The 21,145-nt window shown below is 49.4% G+C and overlaps 1 protein-coding gene across 17 annotated transcripts in view; it reads right to left on the bottom strand.

Moving 5' to 3' along the window:
* The window catches only part of RBFOX3 (RNA binding fox-1 homolog 3), a 375,241-nt gene that overhangs the window by 75,922 nt on the left and 278,174 nt on the right, over nucleotides 1-21,145 (bottom strand). For 2 of the 17 annotated variants that reach the window (XM_060171866.1, XM_060171867.1), the window contains exon 1: nucleotides 920-1,272. The exons of 5 other annotated variants lie outside the window; for them this stretch is intronic. In XM_060171866.1, the coding sequence (XP_060027849.1) occupies nucleotides 920-1,024 (105 nt within the window). In that variant the 5' untranslated portion in view covers nucleotides 1,025-1,272. Of the gene's footprint in view, nucleotides 1-919; nucleotides 1,280-21,145 lie in introns of those variants that run through there. 10 more of the 17 variants (XM_060171865.1, XM_060171876.1, XM_060171879.1 and 7 more) reach the window with 9 other exon arrangements.

The raw sequence follows: 21,145 nt of genomic DNA, 5'->3' as shown, positions 1-21,145 counted from the left end.
TAGCCCTTCCTTCTCCAGGCCTGCTGGGGCAGCCGCCCCTGCCCTGCAGACCAGAGCAGGGGGCCCCACAGGAACAAACATGGTCAGGAGGCCGGAGTTGTGGGTGGCCCGGGTGGGTGAGGCAAGACAGTGCAACTTGATCCCCATGCAGGCTCTGGCCACACTGGCAGAAGAATTGCGGTCACCAGAGGCCAAAGGGCTTGGGGATAGACGAAGGAGTGCCCCTGCATCCCCAGTGCAGGCCTGGGAACCCCGCACTGATCCCGCAATGGGTGGAATCACTGGTCCCCCTGCCCTCGCCAGCTGGCGGGCAGGTGGCAGCAGAGCTCGTGCGCACCTCTTCATCGAGCGTCCTGGGGTTGGGGGTTTCTGAGATGCTTGTCTTCTTGTCCACCCCCCCCCCCCCCGTCGCACTCCAAGCAGGCCCAAGCTCCCTACGTAGTCCCTCAGACACCCAAAGTTGAGTCCCAGCCCGCTCCTAGCATGAAGCTCCTGCGTCTCCCGGCCAGCATTGCCAGACTTGCCAGGAGCCCAGCGCGGTCCCCGCCGCATTGAAGCAGGTGTCCCCGCCGCCCGGGGCCCCCAGCTTTCCCGCCGCGGACAGGGAGGTGCCAAGCGCCTCTCCCCCGCCCCCTCCCCCCCGAGGCCAGCGCAAAGTTCCCTTAAAGCCACCAGGACGCCGGCGACCCCCACCCCTCCGGCTTCCCCGGAGACTCCGCCCGCGCCCCCTTCCGAGCCTACGGAAAAGTTGCAAGCGGCGGCCCAAACTCTGGCTCTGCCCGGCCCAGCCCGGCCCGCAGCACCGCTCCGCTCCGCGCAGGGCTCAACTCCCGCCGTGGGCGCCATGACTCGGGCGCAAAGAGCTGGGGGCGGGGGCACACGTGCGCCGGCCGGGCGGGGCCGGGCGGGGGGCGCTTACCTGTTGGAGGTAAAGGAAGGCGGGCGGACAGGGCACCGAGTGCGGAAGCATGCTGCCGGAGTTCGACAGCAGGAGGCAGCCCGAGTTCGCCATGGAGCACAGCATGGGGAAGTAGGGGAACGGCCGGAGGCAGCTCTGCTCTCGCTGCGCCGCTCACACTCTCGGCGCGTCCCTTGCTGTGTGCGCGCGCCCTGCCTTGGGAGCCCTCGGTCTCCTCCTTCCCCTCCTCCTCCCTCTTCTCTTCCTCTTCCTCTGGCCCTCCCCTCCTCCTCTCAGCGCTCCTTAGGAGGAAGGCATGGAGGGAGAGCGGCGGCTCGGCCCGATGCTCCCCTGAGCGGTGCTCCCCTGCCCAGGCGCGGTGCTGGAGCGCGCAGCGAGGCTGCACAGCAAGCGAGTGAATGAGGGCGCGCGGGGAAGGGGAGAAAGATCCAGCACTTTGGAGCCGCCAGAGCCCGGTCTGCAAAGAGCGGTGCGTGTAAGTGCGCGTGTGCGCGCGTGTGTAGCGGCGGGAGGGGGGTGTCCCTGGCGTACTTTAGCGCTAAACCTCCCGGAGCAGAGGGGAGAGCCTGGCTCCGCGGCTTCTCAGCCCATCCGCACTTAACCCCTCACCCGCCGGCGCCCGGGCCGCAGCAATCAGCCCCCTAACTCTCCCCCGTCTCCTCCGCGCCCTGCTCCCAGCAGCTGCTCCCCGGGTGCTTGGAGCGGGTCCTGATTACCCCCACCCCCACCCCCCACCCCGCCGGGGCAGCCCGCAGCTGCGGAGAGGAGCAGCCCGACCGCAAGGCGTTGGGTACGATTGGGCGCTGGGAGAAGCGCAGCTCATGGGGAGGCCGCGGGCGCGGGGATGTCGGTGATGTAATAAGGCAGCTACGCAGAGGCTTCAGCGCTGCGCTCTGGGCGCGAGGAACCCGCAAAGCCTCTCTCTTCCTCCCACCGCCCCCAGGCCCTAGTGTGCACCCCAGCCCTGTCACAGGTTCCTGGAGGCTTGATTAGGGAGATGGGGGGGGGCGTTAGGGAGCTTGGCCACATTGCAACCCTACACTGCACCTAACTGAAATGATCAAGCACTCAAGTACACAGTCCTTCATCACAGGTAGCACTGGGGCAGGTGTGTGTGTGTGTGTGTGTGTGTGTACACATGTGCATAAATGTGCAGCCACTCCCGCACCCGCAGGCCTGCACTTGCCAGATGCCCCTGGCAAGCTCAGGATAAACTGCAGGTGGTGGAGGGGGTCAGTCTACAGAGATGGGGGGAGGCATGGTCATCCTTTTGCCCCACTTACAAATCCTCCCTTCGGGAATGGGGCAATTTCTAGCTCCCTGGTGGCAATTCTGAACTCACCTGCCCTACCCTAAGGCAAGTGTGAGTGTGATTCCACTCCTTGTACTGTAGGGAGAGGCAGGTCTGGGACCACCTGACAGCAGGAAGACCACTAGTGTGTGTGTTGGAGGGGGCAGCAAGCCACCTCATCTGCTGTGTGATTTTAGGAAAAATCTCTAATCTCTCTGGGATTGAGTTTGTGACCCCTTCTGAGAGATTGGTGGGCTGAAAGCTGAGAAGCCTACACTGCAACAGGAAGGAGAGAGGGAGTGCTGAAGACAGCTCCCCACCACCAACTGTTTGAAAGCAAAGTCAGTCCCCTATGGATACCCCTCTCTTGGGCATCCTAGTCCCCTCAAACAAAACAGCCTCCAGTTCATCTTCCTTTTAGAAGGGAAGTAGGGAGTGGCTCTAGGAGGAGATGACAGAAGGAACAAGAGTTAAAAAAAAAAAAAAAAACTTAGACAAGAGTTAAGTTCCCAATGTGTGTGGGGGGACAACCTTGCCAAATTGCCTCAATCACCTGAACTTTCCCTTCCACTTCCCCTGGAGACCATTTTCCCCATTTTGTTGCCCTTATTGATACCCTTGTTGTTGTCATTATTATTGTTTTCATTGCTGGATAGGACAGAGAGAAATTGAGAGAAGGGGAGACAGAAAGGGGAGAGAAAGATAGACAACTGCACACCTGCTTCAAGGCCTGTGAAGCAACCCCTCTTTAAGTGGGACCCAGGGGCTCAAACCGGGATGCTTATGTTGGTCCTTACACTTATGTGCACTTAACCTGCTGCGCTACCACCTGACCCCCTTCTCCTGCCTTATCAACATGTCCTCCCTAAAGAGGCTTCCTTGCAGCCTAAGACAGTGACAGAACAGTGAAGCCCTGAGGCTGGCAAGTCAGGGGCAAGGGCGCCTGATGGGTACAGCATTTGCTTGCTGGAGGCTCTTCTGTATAGTGTGCAAGAATGGGTACCCTGTCAGCCTCCCACACCTCTAGTTGAGTCATGATGTCCTGTTCACCTCTTTCAGAAGTCTCCCCTGTCTTTTTGTCCTCCCCCTGAACCTGGCAGTCGTCACTGTCTCACTATTCTTTCCCAGAGGACAGTCAGGAATTGGGGGAGGGGGGGCATGGGGCAGCCATGTATTATTGACCTTTAGTACCAAACTCTAAATCCACCCTGCCTTGCAGTCCTCCATCCATCCCAGCATACACTGTAGCAATTGCACTTTTTCCTCCCAACCCCAAGTTTGGGAGCAAATCCTAATCACCAGAGGCCACCTTTAAGTTGACTCACACTTTTTTTTCCCAAGAAGCAACAATGTGCAGAGACAGTGCTTGAAGTCCTCCCTCTGCAGAAATGAAGTCCTCAGCTCTGGGGTGAGGAAACTAAGCCAGCAGTCCAAGACTGCAGCTTCCTGCACTGGGAATAAATAGTGAGAGCTCAGCTCTGGGGTGAATTTAGAACTTAGGTGAGCCCCTATCAGCTGGGGCCCTATTCAGGGAGTCCTGAGATTCCCATACAGACATGATGGGCCTAGACCTCAAATAAATCCCTCTCTTCATTGTTACCAGTTATCTCTATCAGGAACAATAGGCGCTTCCGCCAAGCCATCTTCAAAGCAGCTTCCCAAGCTATTCCTCGTGGGAGACGTGCTAACTATACGCCTTGTCTTGATGCTGAATGCGAGCAACTACTAAAGCAGTATGATGAGTTGGGCAACCCAAATGTAGCTGACCATCTCATTGCCTCCCTAGATGCAGCACGCCAAGCCCACTGGCAACAACTCATGGAAAGTCTGAACTTCACCCACTCAAGTAGGAAGGCCTGGAAGCTTCTTCATAGTCTGGGTGCCGGTAGCCAACCCTCTCCCATCTCCCATTCTCCCGTATCTCCAAACTCAGTGGCCAGTCATCTAACTCAAGTTGGACGTGCTAAGATCGACCCAGTCTGGAAAAGAGAAATTTCCCATGAGTGGTCATCCCACTTCCGTTTATCTTGTCCATCTCCAAAACTCTCTCCCTTTACACTGTCTGAACTGGAAGACGCTTTGAAGAGGGTTAAACCGGGAACGGCTGCTGGCTATGATAACATCACCCCAGAACTCATTTTTAACTTGGGCCCCGTGGCAAAGAAGTGGCTCGCTTCATTCCTGTCCCACATCTTGGAATCCGAATCTATGCCCAAAATTTGGCGTCATGCCAAGATAATAGTTTTGAAACCAAAGAAAGACCCAACACTGGCCGCCAGCTATAGACCAATTTCTCTCCTCTCCGTGTGTTACAAACTCCTTGAGAGGCTGCTTCTGTCACATATTTCTCCTCTTACAGAGAAATTCCTGTTATCCGCCCAAGCTGGTTTCCTCCCAGGAAGATCTACCTGCGAGCAAGTCCTGGCCCTCTCAACTTACATTGAAAATGGATTCCAGAAGAATTTAAAGACGGGTGCTGTCTTTGTTGATCTCACAGCAGCCTATGACACGGTCTGCCACTGTGGTCTCCTAGTCAAGATCTCAAGATGCCTGCCTCATGGGTGGCCAACACTGTATCGTTTCTTCTCCAAAACAGAAGATTCCGGGTGCATCTGGGTGACAAGTCTAGCAGATGGAGACTTGTTTCAAGTGGCCTCCCCCAGGGCTCTGTTCTGGCTCCTACGCTATTTAATATTTACATCAATGACCTCCCAGAAACTTCTTCAAGGAAGTTCATCTACGCTGATGACATCTGCTGTGCAACTCAGGCATCCAAGTTCGACATCCTCGAGGAAACACTCACGAAAGACATGTCTCTGATATCTGATTACTGTAAGAAATGGCGACTAATCCCTAGCACTGCAAAAATGGTATCATCTGTTTTCCATCTACACCATGCCTCGGCTTCGCGTGAGCTTAATGTGCAGCTTGACGATACGAGAATCCAACATGAAGCCCAGCCAGTCTATCTTGGTGTTACTCTCGATCGCACCCTGTCATTTCACGAACATCTCATAAAAACTGCAGCAGAGGTGGGCGCAAGGAATAACATCATTGCAAGACTGGCCATCCTCATGGGGCACGAGCGCTTCCACACTACGATCATCATCTCTGGCATTATGCTATTCCACTGCAGAATACTGTGCCCTGGTATGGTTCCGTAGCCCCCATGTCCACTTGGTCGATTCCAAATTATATTCCTCCATGAGGATAATTTCTGGAACCATCCATTCCACCCCGGTTCCATGGCTGCCAGTTCTTAGCAACATCGCCCCGCCAGATATTCGTTGGGATGCGGCATCATCTAAGTTCATTTCCCACGTCTACGCTCCACCGGACCTGCCAATATACGCGGATATCTTCGCCCACCCTGTCCAACGCTTGACGTCTTGTCACCCATTCTGGTCCCCTACGCCTACACTGAACTTCTCTGTTCCAGACTCTTGGAAACAGAGTTGGCAGTCAGCTGAGGTAAAGAACAAACACCTCATCACAGACCCCTGCAAGCGTCAACCCGGCTTTGACCTAGCACGTTATGATTGGGCCCTCCTCAATCGCTATCAAACAGGCCGTGGCCGGTGCACCGCTATGTTCCATCGCTGGGGAGCCAGAGACGACCCGAACTGCCCCTGTGGCTACAGACAGACTATGACCCACATAGTCAACGACTGCCACCTCTCCAGATTCAAAGGAGGTCTCGAAACTTTACATCAACCTGATGTTGTTGACTGGCTACGAAAGAAGGGCAAACGCTAGAAGAAGATCAGGAACAACAAAATAGACCCCTTTGTGGGCCCCACATAGGTCCTTGCCCTCAACCTGGATTAACAACAGTAGAGAATGTTCTATTCTCCAAAGGGAGGATGGACAACATACTCTGAGGAAGATGGGTCATTATTGGGGCAGCTTGGAATGTTCCTACTCATGACCACAGAATGTGCGGTCAGATCTACAGGGATGCAGAGGTCACATAGGATCCTAAGCTGAATACAGGCTCCAGACCAAATCAAATCAATGGGGTTTACAGTCGACAATACTTACACCCCTTCCCCATATTAGGGAACTACTCTCTTCCCTAATCCAGCTTTATTTCCCTTTTCCAGCCATGACATCATCTCCCCAGACAATAACTTGGATTCACCTGCATATCAGATTTCAGGCTCAGAGAGAAAAAAAAAAAACTAGTATAGCTACAGGACCTTTGAAATATAACTTAAATATGTCTGCTATCTATCTACAAAATGGAGGACCCCTCAACACTCCATCTGCACTATTCCAGCCTTTAGGTCCGTAATTGTTCAACAATTTGTTTGGCTTTGTATGTTAACTCTCTTTTCAGCCACCAGGTTCCAGATGTTAGCTTGATGCTGACCAGACTTACTTGGACAAATGACCCTACCAATGTGTCCAAGAGCTCCATTTCCCCAGAGTCCCACCCCACTAGGGAAAGAGAGAGGCAGGCTGGGAGTATGGATTGACCAGTCAATGCCCATATTCAGTGGGGAAACAATTACAGAAGCCAGACCTTTCACATTCTGCATTCCACAATGACCTTGGGTCCATATTCCCAGAGGGATAAAGAATAGGAAAGCTATCAGGGGAGGGGATGTGATATGGAGATCTGGTGGTGAGAATTGTGTGGAGTTATACCCCTCTTATCCTGTGGTTTTGTTAATGTCTCCTTTTAAAAATAAATTTAAAAAGAGAAAAAAATAACTTGGGTGAGCTCAGGGGCTCCCAAGCTTAGGCAGTTGGCAAAAGAATGCCAACCCTGAGGTCTCCCATTGCAGTCCCCTGTCTGTAAGCTGCACCTCCAGAGATGCCAGGCCTGAGGAGCACATCTACACACCTATCAACATCAGCAGCTCCATACACCTGGGCTCCAGATAGTCTGAGAAACGATTTGAGAAACAAACAGAGAGAGAAGGGGGAGAGAGAAGGGGAAGGGAGAGAGAGAGGGAATGTGTGTAATTTCTCCAGACATGAGTCTCACTGCCTCCAACTCATTACCCTGGACTTGTGACTGTCACCAAGAATCAAACACTAAGTGGTAAATCAAGGAAGGCATGTCTGCTGTGGGTCTTTGAGGGTATAGCCATGGAGTAGCTGCATGTCTCTCTCTCTGTATTTCTCTCCCAGGAGAGTCCAAGTGTTAGGTGCAGGTAGTCTGCTGGCTCGTTAACACAATGCCATCCAGGTACCTAGAATAGCATCTGTAGGAGCAGGAATGGTCCCGTGTACACGCTGGACTCGGCCAGCCCATGAGAAGACACAGTCTATGAGGATGGCAGAAGCTGCCGCAGGGAGATCAGTGTCCCTGAGGCGAGTGACCCACCAGCCAAACTGCCAGGGACATCTTGCTTATGGACTGGAGGAGGGAGGGTTAAAGTGCCCTCCCCTCCCCCAGGGTTCCTGACCCCAGTGGCTTGGAGCACACCTACTGCTGTTGTGTCTGAGTCTGTCCCATCCATGCCAATGGGGTTTATGCTCTCCTCACCCTGGCCTGCTGTAAGAGAGGCACATATGAGGAACTGTGAGGTCCTCAGCTTCCCAGCCCACCAGAGCCCCAGCCAGGTCTTCTGGGATAGAGTGGACAACCCTGAGCTGTGGGGTGGTTGAGGGAAGCCCTGGGTACCTGGTACTGTGCTGCCTCCACTGCTTCTGGGGAGAAGGGAGGTTGTGAGCTGGAAAGAGCTGTCAATCTGGTGATAATATTCACTACTTTGAGAAAAAAAAAAAAGCTCAGAAAGAAAAAATACATCCCTGAATCTGAGAAGGGCCTTGTTAGGGAGGCAGGAACTGAACTGTAATTATTTCTGTGCTTCTGGGCACCACTATAAATATCAGGCAAGGTGGCACCTCAAAAGGTCCGGATGGCTCCAAGGCTTTGGAGATCTGCTTCCTTCCTGCCCCCACCATGTGTCATCTTCCCTGGAGGAGGCCCTGTTGGGGCTGGGCACTACACCCTCTCCACTGAAGGGCTGGCTTGCTTGTCCCACCTTCCTGGGTGTGTCTGCTTGGAGGCCCAGGGGACCTTACAGACACACTCAGTTTCATTGGTGATACAAAGTCCCAGCACTGTCCCTGAGACATCCTGAGCTAGAGGCTAAAGATGGCACATGCTTTTAGCAGGTGGTAGACAATTCTGTGGCCACTTGACCTGGGGCAACTTTGCAGACGATAACACCCTTATCTCCCTATAGAAACCTCTGCACTTCAATATTTCACAGCAGGAAACGAGAAGTCCTGCAACCCCATTAAGGGGAGGGGGAAGCGGTCAGCCACATATAGACTTGTTCCTCTCCCAACCTGCTGAGCATCAAAGCTTCCTTCTCAGGCCTCACCCACATAGGGGGACATTGTGGGGCTTGAAAAAGTCACCCTAGCATGAAAGGTGAGCTCCCCACCTCTGCTGCAGCTAGGCCACCATCTACAGAAGCCCCACATTGCTTCTGGCAGAGCTAGGGCCCTCAGTCTCATACTTGGGTATCTGACATGAGCTTGGGCCAGAGTGCTTGGAACAAAAGCAGTTCTCTGTAACATCTGCAGTGGGGGCAGGCTAGAATGGACAGAGCTCAAAGGGCAGTGTGTGTGTGTGTGTGTGTGTGTGTGTGTGTGTGTGTGTACGTACACATGCAAACACATGTATGACTCAGCAACCACACACTCACATCACCAACCACACATTCTACCAGGGGAAGGAATGCCCCAATTATGCAAGCTCAGGGAATAGCACTGGAGTCAGGATGTCCAAGGTCGCTCAAGGTGCTTTTGACAGACACCACTGGGGGAGCATGGGGTTGAGGGTTGGAAGCTCCTTGGCCTTCTAATCAAGTGTAAGGTCTTCCACCAAATTCCTGAAGCTGGTGGCTTTATCATCTTAGGAATGAGAAGCTATTTCCGTTCTGTCTTGGTGTATTTAATTCTCTCCTAAGGGCAAGAAAGTTGGAAGAGGAGTCCTGGTAAGAGGAGAGCTGTGAGGGCAGTTAGGGTGGATTGGAATGAGCTGTCTTGGCTGGCTGGACCATGCTGGGGGTATCCAGCAGAGGGCCCACTCACATCAGTCAGAGCCTACCCTTCCTGGCCAGCTCTGTGAGGAGGAGGTTGTTGGGCTGCTCCTATCCCTAGGCCCCTGTGAATCTCTGAGCCACAGAGCATACATCAATGCAGAAAGGAAGGTTGACCTGGCTCAGGCTGTCATGGCCAGCACCTACTTTCCAGATCAGCAGGCAGCCCCTACCTACTGGTACAGCACTCCCACTCCCAGGAGAGACTGCAGCAAAAGTAAAAATCAGTGTACAAAGGAAGTTTATTTATCTGTTTAATTAAGAGACATTTGCCAGCCACATTTGGGTCTATTTGTCTCACTTACAACCATGTCCCAGCAAAATTAAACATAATAAATAAAGGGAGACTGAAAGCAAAGGGCACACTTGAAATGTATGTGCAGAGCCAGAAGTTGCACAGTGTTGTAGTTATAAGCACATTTTTCTTTTGCAAGTTACTCTCCTCTTGGGCACTGGAGCCAGAGGAATCCTCTCAGAGAAGAGGCTGTGGGTGCATTCTATTATCCTTTCTCCAGTCAGCACTGTTGCCAAGTTTTTATTTATTTTAAATGAGGCCCATCTCCCTTCTCTTCTTCCATAGGGAAGGAGAGAGCTCAACACAGAGCAAAAAGAACATCTGAAGCAGCCAGCACTGTGATGTTGTACCTTGAGGCTTGATGGGTAAGAGTCTCAGCAGCTGCAGCCCTGGAAAGCTCTTTGCAAGCTCCTACTGCATCTGGGCCATGAGCTCTTGGCAAGGAAACAGCACAGGCTGCCTTGGAGAAAAATATCTGTGCTCTTTGCTGCCAGCTGTGGCCGAGTCACCACTCAGGATACTGGCCCCAGAATTCCACACAAGAGGAAGAACAGGGATGGAATTTTATGTCCCTTTCTTATTTAAAACCTCAAGAGGCTGTATTTGCTCCAACTTCCCAGTAATGCAAGTGTACAGGAGGGAATGGTAATTTATTATCACTATTGATTGTGAGCTGTAACGATACCTTGCATTTTCTCAGTGCTTCCCTAACCTTTGCAGCATGTCTTAACATGTCTCATCTCTGAAGAGGCCTCATGAGGCAGATGTGAAAGGCAGAATGATGTCCATTTCATATATGATGCCACTCCTAAGATCAGAGAAGTGGTTCAAGGTCACACATCTATGAGAGGCAGAGTTAAGGCTGAAAAAGAAGTCTCCTGATTCTCAGGTTCACATTCACCTTCTGCATCCCTTCACCACTGTTTTTGGCTCTTACACTTTCTTGAACACCCCCATCATTAGCCCTTGGCTCTCTGCTCCTAACAGGATCAAACCCAAACCAAATCTGTTAATGTAATCGTCATTTGTGATGGCTTGGGCATTTACTAATCACACTGCTGCTCAGCCTGCATGGCAATTACCTCAAATTTCCTCTTTCTCATTAGGCAGGAGGTCAAGATAACTCAGTAGGGTTTCTGACCCCTATGATGCAGCCAAGGAGAGAAGCTGCCATGCAGCTAAGGAAGCCCTTTGTCAGGATTCCTAACTGATCTGCCATGAGATGCTCACTTTTCTGTATCTTCACCCATGACTTTGAGACTGGCCCACCATCTGCATCTCCATTTCTCCTAAATCTGTGTTATGTTTCCTTGGTGCTTTGTATTAAGACCATGAAGGAAAGAAAGAAAGAGACTAAGAGGCATGGGAATTTGAATGTTTACTTGGGCTGGGTGTTTCTGCTCTGACAGACTCACAGATAAAATGTCTTGGACAAACTGGGCCCCAATGCAGACATGGCAGAGGATGGCCTTGGCCCACACAGGCTAGGACTCATGTTATGTGACACAGGCTATAAGCTATATAACGTGTGCTCTTGAGCTCTGAAAATCACCCTTGGCACCCACTCCTTACTGCCCTTCAGCACCAGAAACAGTGCCAGCTTCTCCTTCCATTCAGGTCACCCTCACCTCACCTTCCTCTGCCCACAACAGCTGGAAGTCACCAGGAGGGAAAAGTATACACAGAGACTTGGGTGGTGGAGGAAGAAGGGGATTTAGGCTCACATCTTCTCGTCCTCTAGCTACCAGCTGTCAGGCACTACAGCCTTCAAGGAAAGGTGGTGCCATCTTTTTTCCTGAAATGCTCCACTGAGGGAGACCATGACATCTCTCTGTGTAGTCCACTCAGATTTTTACCACCCTGACTGTCAAGACATTCTGCTTTGTGTCTCATGCAAACCTTAATTTTATTCTAATGAGCAAAGCCATGAAGGAGGGCCTAGGGGGAGTTTGAACCAGCAGCCTCTGAGTCCCAGGAAGGGCTTGGTTGTTCACCCATCGGAACCTGTAGAACACAGGTGGATGCTTTCAAGGAAAGGAAGTGAATAAGATCCAGAATGGAGAGAACTCAATGGGAATATTGTTTGCTTCAGGGTGTTGGAGGAGAAATGTATGTGTAATGTGGCAGCAGTTTAGAATCTCCCGTTGCTGTGACCAGCATGAATGTGTGTCAAATTCAGCTATAATTAAACTGAGGCAACAGAGCACTCAGAATCCCTAAGAAGATAACTAGGGAGGGGCTATTGTTTTCTTTTTTTTTTCTTTTTTGAAAATGCCTGTACGATACAGGTTTCTGTTCACCCCACACTCCTGATACTATGGTCAGTTAGTTAAAAAGAAAAGGGGAATTGTTGGTGTGCTTCTAGTTCTGCTGCTGGGATCCCTTCTGTTACATTGCTTGACATTGTGGTCTATTTACATGGTCATTCTGTTACATTGGTTTGGTCTCACTCCCCCTGCCTCTGGGAGATTTGGTTTAGCCCTTGCTAGTTTCGTGCTTTTTCCTTCTCCCCGCCCCCTATCCTACATACTTCCTGAGTTCCAGACTCTGCGGCCAGAGGAGGGAGATGGAGGAGCACATTGTGTGGTGATTAGTTTGTTGGACTGCTTACCCACTTGTGAATAAAGATTAAACTGCGTTCTCAGCTCAGCCATGAGTTTTTGGTTGTCTGTTACCTGCCCATGAAGCCAGCCTGGAGAAAACAACAAGGGGCCAACTTGTACTTTCACTCATAGAGAATGGATTTGAGCTGCCCAGGGGAGCAGCAAAGCTCCTTGCCCACCTTCCTTGCACAGATGACTATGGAAATCATTGACCTCTTTTCATTTCCATCAGTTAAAATAATTCTTATTTGGAAAAGAAACCAGTGTCCCTTCCTTCAGCCTTTGATGAGGAGAGGCCATAAAGCAAACTACAAAAAACTGTGATGTGGGGATTTCCTGGACCAAGGAGTGAAAGTTAGTTCCTTCAAACTTGAAACAAATCTCAAAGACTCTGTACCTGTTACCTGCCTCTAGCCCCCACCCCAGCACTCAGCTAATTAAAAGCAATCTCAAGACCTTAGAAAATAGATTGCAAGGGGACTGGCACTCTGTCCTTCTGCCCCTGTGTACCCCCTAAAGTCAAAGCATCTGCTCATTAAAAACTCTTTAGGAGCCCAAGGCAACAAAGTCCGAGAGAGGCAACACTGCCTTGGCAAAGCATATGGCCCGGGGGAGGCGGATGTACTGTGTTTGGCAGCCAACACCAACTGCAGGCAGGAGTAGAATGATGGAGCAGCTGGGTGGTGGGGTGGGGGTGGCAAGAAACTCTTCTCAGCAAAGAACTAAGCCTGCCCCAGACTGATAAGAGCAGTGGCACCATTGTCTGCCAAGAAGCAATAAATAAATAAATAAATAAATAAATAAATAAATAAATAAACATTTATCTACAGACTTAACCTACTTTCCCACACTGGTGGGATGATGGAGGCTAGATATGAGCTCCTTTCTAGGGTTTTGAGGGTTGTGAAACAGGGCAGGGGGGCAGGGAGGGGAGAGGTTAAGATACACGAGGGGAGTTGCATGAATTGATAACACTGTGAACACAGTGCAGCAGCAAAAGGGGCATGATTGTTGCTGAGTTTCTTTTAACTCCCTGAAGACTGCCAGGATCTGGGGTAGTGAGCCATCTTTGCTAGGGTGCTAGGAATATCTTTTGACTGAGGTAAAGAGGATAATCTGGGGTTCCTACTCCTGCTGCCCATACTCCACACTTTCCTGCTTCTTATCATTCCTGGGGAATAAGCACTCCTTTTTTTCCCACAATCTACTCCAACACTTGGGGTCTAGCACTATCCTGGAGCTAACACAATTCTCCAGTTCCAAGGCATGAGGTTTCTGAGAATTCACTGGCAAGGAGATTTGAGGGAAGTTGGCAGCCAGCTGAGGGCCCTATGTTGCTCTTAGCCGCTCCCAGCCTTTCCTCCTGCTGAGAGTTGCTGCATTAAGATGGGGTGGGGGTAACCGTCTGTTCCTTTTCTTACTTCCCTAGAATGCTGTGACTTTTGATTCCTGCTTGATTAACAGAGACTGTATTTAAGGCAGCTTTAATTTTCTCAGGTCACCAAACTCTGGAGCAGCAAAGCTGCAAGGAGCCAGCCCCGCAATAGATCAAACACTGGGACCTTCAAATCGCACTGTGGCCCAATTTCTCTTTGCTGTTGCTGCCTGATAACTCTCTCAGCCTGAAGCCAAAAGCTTCCTTTTTCAGGGGTGGGGGTGGAGACAGGATGTGGATGTTAATGGATGAACCCTTCCTGTCAGCCAGGAACAAGAGCTGAAAGGACTCTACACTTCAACCCTGGAAGAGTCCTTCAGCACAAGGGACAGCTCTGACCAAGCATGCAAGAGCAAGCACTTCAGCACCAGGGGTAGCACAAATCAGCCCGACACTCAGAACCAGGACAGTTCCAACCAGGCCTCTGCCAGGCATAGCACACAACCTTCCCTAACCCCCTTCTTAAGTCAGAAATACAGATTGGTGTGAATGATCTCACTGCTTTGCTAGAGGTTACCAAATGGCTAGCCTTGCTGGCAACCTTTCACCAAAACATCTGTTCAGAGAAATGTATTTTCACACGTCTTCAGGGTTCTGTATGCTCTCACCAGCATCTTCCTTAAGCTTTCTCTTGGTCCATCTCTCTGACATCCTGAGACCAGCCCCCAAAGAAGCTGACTATTCTCAGGACTACCTGGCCAGTCTTCCTGCTAGTCCCTGGTGCCTGTGGCTTATGAGGGCCCCACAATTTCCTTTCTGGTTCCACCTCATCCCCTCCCAACTTGCTTCATTAGCATCTCCTGAAAGGCAGGCTAATTTCTCTGCCCAGCACCTGCATGCTCACTTGCTTAGTGGTGGGGGAGGGGGGAGTGCCTCTGTGGCTGCCATTTCCTCAGAAGCATCTTTTATAGACCTGGTCCATGTTGCAATTCTAGGAGGCATCGTGGAGCAGTGCAATGTGGGAAGATTACACTCAGAAGCCTGGTTTGCAAATTATCTCCCAGTGGGGGTAGGGAATGTGCCTGTTAACTGGGAGCTCAGTGCGCAAAGCCATTCTCATTTAAGGGCAGAATCTTCCCAGATCAGCCTCTGATCAATCCTTGCTTCCACCAACATGCCATACATTAGGAAGAGGTGCCTGCATTGAACTCAGAGGAAGCCCCAGACTTGCCTTCTCACACTCACTATAGCTGCTGTTTCATTAGGATTTTCCTCTAGACCTAGCCCCTGTGCCTTTATCCACTTAAAAATATTGCCTATAGATTTTCAAATTATTGCTACTCTTTCCAAGAGAAGGATGCAGTGGTTAAAAATTAACAGCAAATTTATAGGAATCCTATATGGCAATTACAGAATTATAATGAAGTGGCTGCTACTTGGCCAAGGGTAGGTAATTAGAAATCCACAGTGGGGAACTAGAATCTGTATGGTATTGGAATTGTATTTTTGAGAGAGAATGCTATTGAATCAATGGAGCCTTGAGCTGGCTAGGTTCTTCTCTGGAGGAAAGAAAGACTGGTTCACACCTATTTGGAGGCAGTTTAGAAGAAGATTCATTGAAGAATTTATTACACAAGAAGATAACTGGACACCAGTGAAATTGGAAAGAACTGTGGGCAAGGTGGCAGCTTGAGGGCCTTCCAACCTAGTCTGAAGAAAAGGAGAGAATATGAAAGAAGGATTCTCATTACCAACAGAGGGAAAGAGATTATTAAGATGGAGTTGAACAAAAGGGACTACCACTACTGTTGACAGAAAAACTTGGCATTTATCCTGCCCCAGTAGGCCAATTCTCCTTGCAAAAAAAAATTTTAAAAGATAAAAATCGGATGTCACTTTCTTGTGGAGATGTCAACTTTGGTCATATTTTTCAAGTGAAAGTCTTGCTCCGGTGAACTTATTTACTTCCCACTCTGCATCTCTTTAGGATCCCAGTCACCCAGCTGGTCTCAAGGGGTCTAAAACAAAGACTCTTATTTGGTGGAAGGGAGTTCTGCCAGGAATCTGATACAAAGAGCCTCTTGGCTTTTCAAAGCTTTTCTCTAGACCTGATCCTGGCTGGCAAAAGCAACTTCCCAGCCTGGAGCCCTTATGTCTGAAATGCATGCCGGATTTTGAAGAATGGTGCAATAACAATAAATAAGTAAATAAATAAAGAAAGGAAGGAAGGGAGGGAGGATGGAAGGAAGGAAGGAAGAATCATCATTTGTGCTTTGGTGCTACATCAAAATGCTATTTTGGTTATAACACACAAAATACATTGTTAAAATTCATCTCCCTGGTTTCATTTTACTTTTTAAGTGTGCTCCTGCAAAAATATCCCTTGACCTGTGGTTTGCACTGTGTTCCCAGTGGGTAGCTGTGGTCCCACACAGGGCTTAGCTACCTTTACCCTCAACCTGGGCGTTGTATACTCTCTGTTGTCACCAGAGCCGATAACAATGCCTGGCCCAGGGTGGCCTCTCTAAAAGAAATGGAGAAGGGAAAGTTGTCTGGGGTTCTTCTCAGGGTGGAACCTAGAAAACGCAAGGCCTCCCTGGCAGAAATTATTCATTGTGCCTCTCATTTCAAGCACAGATGCTTGTCAGCTAGGTTTCCCCCACTTCTGTTTATTTATTTATTGAATAGAGGCAGAGGAATTGAGAGAGGAAATAGAGAGGGAGAGAGACAGAGAGCTGCAGAACTGGTTCACCACTTGTGAAGCTTTCCCCCTGCAGGTGGGGACCAGGATCTTGAACCTGAGTTCTTGGGCTCTATAACATGTGAGTATTAGTGAGTATGCCACCACCTGACCTCAGTTTGCTCCCTTTAAATCTTTATGATGCTCAGTTTCTGCTCCCACCAGATATCCAGGGCTGGGTCTGCTTGCTGTGTCCATCCAGTCAAGCTGCAAAGCCCACTGAAGACTGGTACCGGTAGTGGACTGGCTTCCCTTTTTGTCCTTCCCTCCTGCTTGGGAAGCTAGCAGGAACACATTGGCAAAAGACCAGGATACAAACACTCCAAGCCTGGCTTAGCATTGGCGGCTGAGTTGACTCTCCTACCTTGTGACCTGCAAGAATGGAGTCTCCCAGCATCCAACTCCCAAGCAGCTGAACTTGTTTGCATTTGGCCCCAGGTAAATATATTGATTTCCTTCTCCTGCATAGAGTGAGAAGCCTTGATGATTCCATTCCAGTGATACAGGCAATATCAATAATCATCATCAGCACCACAGTGCTATGAACAGCTCTGATGTTTGGGAGTGTTAACCCTCAGTTTCATCGACACCCCCAATACCCTCAAGGCAGGAAGGAGGAAGCAGGAGAACACATCTTGTCCCTACTGTGTGGATGGGCAGGGCTGCTCTCAAACAGAGTGGAGAGACAACCAGGGTGAGAAATCAGATCTGGAGTCAAGATCTGAGTCATCACCCTCCTCAAATCAAATTGGGTTTTTTAAAAATTATCACCAGGGTTATTGTTGCGGCTTTATGCATGCACAGTAAATGTATAGCTCCCAGTAGCCATTTTTCTTTATTTTATAATATATTCTATTTACTTATTTTGGACAAAAGCAGAAATTAAGGGGGTGGCACACCTGGTTAAGTGCACATATTATCATGTGCAAGGACCTGAGTTCAAGTCCCCTATCCCCACTTGCAGGGGGCTGCTTTACAATGCTTTACCTGCAGGTATCTTATCTTTCTCCTTCTCTGTCTTCCCCTACCTTCTCAATTTCTCCTGCTCTATTCAATTTAAAAAAAAATAGAAAGAAAGGGGGTTAGGCAGTAGCACAATGGGTTAAGTGCACATGGGTGCAAAATGCAAGGACTGGTATAAGGATCCCAGTTCGAGCCCCTGGCTCCCCACCTGCAGGGGGTGGCTTCATAGGCAGTGAAGCAAGTCTGTAGGTGTCTATCTTTCTCTCCCTCTCTGTCTTCCCTTCCTCTCTCCATTTCTGTCTGTCTTATCCAACAACAATGACATCAATGACAAGAATAATAGCCACAACAATAAAAAAAAGAGCAACAAAAGGGGGGGGAATAGCCTCCAGGAGCAGTGGGTTCATGATGCAGGCACTAAGCCCTAGCAATAACCCTGGAAGCAAAAAATAAAATAAATAGAAATAAAGAAATGGGGGCTAGGCAGTGGAGCTTCTGGTTAAGTGCACATACTACAGTGCTTAAAGATCCAGGTTCAAGCCCTGAGTGGTGAAGCAGATCTGTCTCTCTCCCTCTCTATCTTCACTCCCCTTCTCAATTTCTCTCTGTCTCTATGCAGTAATAAAGATAATTTTTTTAATTTTAAAAATAAAGAAATGGCCACTAGGAGTGGTGGAGTCATAGTGCCAGCACCTCACCCCAGCAATAACCCTGGTGGCAATAAAGAGGGTGGGCATCTGCAGTATTTATTTTACCACTCATGAAACTCCTGCTTGCAGACATGGTAGCTTGGGCGTGGTAGCATATGCACTCATCCATATGTGCAATAACCTGGCTCCTCTTTACTTTGATAGGATAGAAGAAAACTGAAGAGAAAAATGAGAGGGAAATGGAAGATAGAGAGTGGATGAGGGGCCAGGCAGTGGCACACTTGGCTGAGCATACAGGTTAGCGTGCGCAAGGACCCAGGTTCAAGCCCCTGGTCCCCAGTTACAGGAGGAAAGCTTCAGGAGTGGTAAATCAATGCTGCAGGTGTTTCTCTGTCTCTCTCCCACTCTATCACACCCTTCCCTCTGCATTTCTGGCTGTCTCTACCCAATAAATAAATAAAGATAATAAAAAAAGAAAGGGTGGGTGAGAAAGGGTAATACCTGCAGCACTGTTTCATCACTCAAAATCATTCCCCTGCAGGTATGAACCAGGGGCTTGACTGTGGGACCATGGATAACAAGCCTGCTCTACCAGGTGAGCCACTGTCCAGCCCTTCAAACTGAGCTTCTAAACAAGCTATAAACCTATATGTCTCTCTACTCTCTGTATCAGTAGGCCTGGTGCGGGTCAGGCCTGGAAGCCCCTGACCTTGAGGCAAGTTCATTTCTGCCCCTTGAGTCACATGACTTGGAGCAGGTGGTTCAGCATCCCAGTCCTATAAGAATGGGGCAGGGGAGCAGGGTGGTGGTGCACCAGGTTAAGCGCACATAGTATGAAGGACTTGTAGAAGGATCCCAGTTCGAGCTCCCAGCTCCCCACCTGTAGGGGGTCACTTTACAAGCAATGAAGCAGGTCTGTAGGTGTCTATCTTTCTCTCTCCCTCTCTGTCTTCCCCTTATCTCTCAATTTCTCTCTGTCCTATCAAAAAAATTTTTTTTAATGGCTACAGGACCAGTAGATTTGTAATGCAAGCACCTAGCCCCATGATAACCCTGAAAAAAATTCAATGGGGCAGGACTACCTCCCTCAGGGGGTTTAAGGGATGCGAAGACATTCTATATACAAAGGAGTTGGCACATAATAGGTGCTCAATAAACCACGTTAATTAATTCAACAAATATATACTGAGTACCTCCAAATGCCAGGTTTTTGTTCTGGGTTTTTTCTCCCTGAAGTGGCGAAAGAGACAGCCAATGAAGCCTCCTTTCTCTCCATCTACATAGCCTGCATTTGCCCTGTTCTGCTCCCAGGCCTTGGTACAGAAAGTACAGTCAACTCTAAATCATCTATGTAAATGGAGTGGAACATTCCACTGATAATTCTGAAAGAGCAAAGAGCCCAAGAATAATTCTTATTTGAATGTTTATTTTTATGTGTTTATTTTATGTTTATTTTTACCTTCCTAATTGCTGTTTGTTCTAGCTTTCGCTCACACTTGTTTGCATTGTCAGAGCCCCTGCTGGCTGTGGGTGAGGGGTGTGTGCTGTCCTCACCAGGTGGAAACAAGCCACAAACACCCTGTGGGGGTGGCTGATACCCACTAAAGAGGAGACAGAGACTGATAGGCTTCTTGATCTTTGCCCAAGAGGAGACATGCTGGGCACCTGAACTTCTGTTTCTATGTGGGTGCCTGGGTAGGGTGAGAAAGACGGAGGCCTAGAACTATGTTGAACCACTGTTTTCCTTCATTTTATTTTATTTTATTTTATTTTATTTTATTTTATTTTATTTATTTTGTCTCCAGGGGTATTGCTGGGTCTTGGTACCAGTACTATGAATACACTGATCCTGGTGGCAACTTTTTCTATTTTATTGGATAGCACAGAGAAAAACTGAGGGGGGTGGATAGAGAAGAAGAAAGAGAAGCATCTATGGACTTACTTCATCACTTTGAAGCATCTCCCCTGCAGGTGAGGAGCTAGGGGCTCAAACACGGGTCCTTGCCCGGGTCCTTGCACTTAATACTATGTACACTTAACTGGTACCCCACCACCCAACCCCTAAACCCTGTGTTCTCTCACATGAGGAGTCAAAAGCATAGATGAGTTGCATATATACTCAGAGCCCTTCCTCAGGGCACCCATATTGTGTTCTATCATCTGTCTGTCTACCTATCTATCTCTTTTCAAAAATATTTTAAACCTTATTAATTTATTTAATTTGATAGGACAGAGATAAACTGAGAAAGACAGGGGATGGAGAAGGAGACTGACATCTGCATTACTACTTCACCATTTGAGAAGCTTTCCCCCTGTAGGTAAGGACCAGTGGCTTGAACCTGGTTCCTTGTGCATGGTAACACATACACTTGACCAGGTGCTCCCCCACCCAGCCCTTACTCTCTCTATCTCTATACCTTTCTGTCTCTATCACTCTCCAAGCTTTCCTTCACTGGTGCTATTTCTAGAATTCTCCCTGGGGCAAACTAGGAACCAGATCCATCTTCCAACAGACATTTCTTCCATGCCTTGGGGATGGGGGTGGGAAGCTTTGGTGGCCAAGGAGTTCTCATTAATTGCACACTCCTCTTTGGCCACCGTAGCTGGCTTGTCCCCAGCCTCCCACATGATATTTACTGGGTTTGGAAGGTGGGGCTCCACCTGCACTAGACCACACATATCCATGGCTTTGGCAGGTACTTCTGATCTCTTCAGAGGCTGAGTGAGTTTTTCACCTGCCTTTCCATGGGAGGGATTCTTGGCTACTCCATGACCTGACCTGCCCATGGCCACCTCCTCTCCTTCCACCCAGGACTCTGCTTCTGGCACAGGTCAAGTGTGTGTGTGTGTGTGGGGGGGGGGGGACTCTAGATGTCCTCCCTGCTCCTGAGCACTGTGGTGCTAAGGCCACACTGAGACACAATCATCTGTACTTGCATGCCATCTCCAGACACGTTCACACCTATCATCTCTATGTACCTATGGGACTGACAGGTACAAATGGGGAGATGGGGGCTCAGAGAAAGTAAGGACCTCACACTGCTGCCTGGGACTCTGGGCTTGTTGCTATGATGTGAAGGATGCCAGAATCCTCCTCTATACTGATGAGCTTTCTGAATCTTAGTATTCTACTGTTTCTAGATGTAAAATATGCATTCTCTCCTGCAAAGGTGCTGAACATCATGAAGCTGAAAGCTGCACCCAGGTTTGCTGGGTGGTTTGTTATTGGAGAGCTAACAGAG

The sequence above is a fragment of the Erinaceus europaeus genome, chromosome 14 (assembly GCF_950295315.1).
Source record: "Erinaceus europaeus chromosome 14, mEriEur2.1, whole genome shotgun sequence".
NCBI classification, from domain to species: Eukaryota; Metazoa; Chordata; class Mammalia; order Eulipotyphla; family Erinaceidae; genus Erinaceus; species Erinaceus europaeus.
Note: the sequence above shows the minus strand (reverse complement) of the source record. Positions and strands in the feature narration are given on the sequence as shown.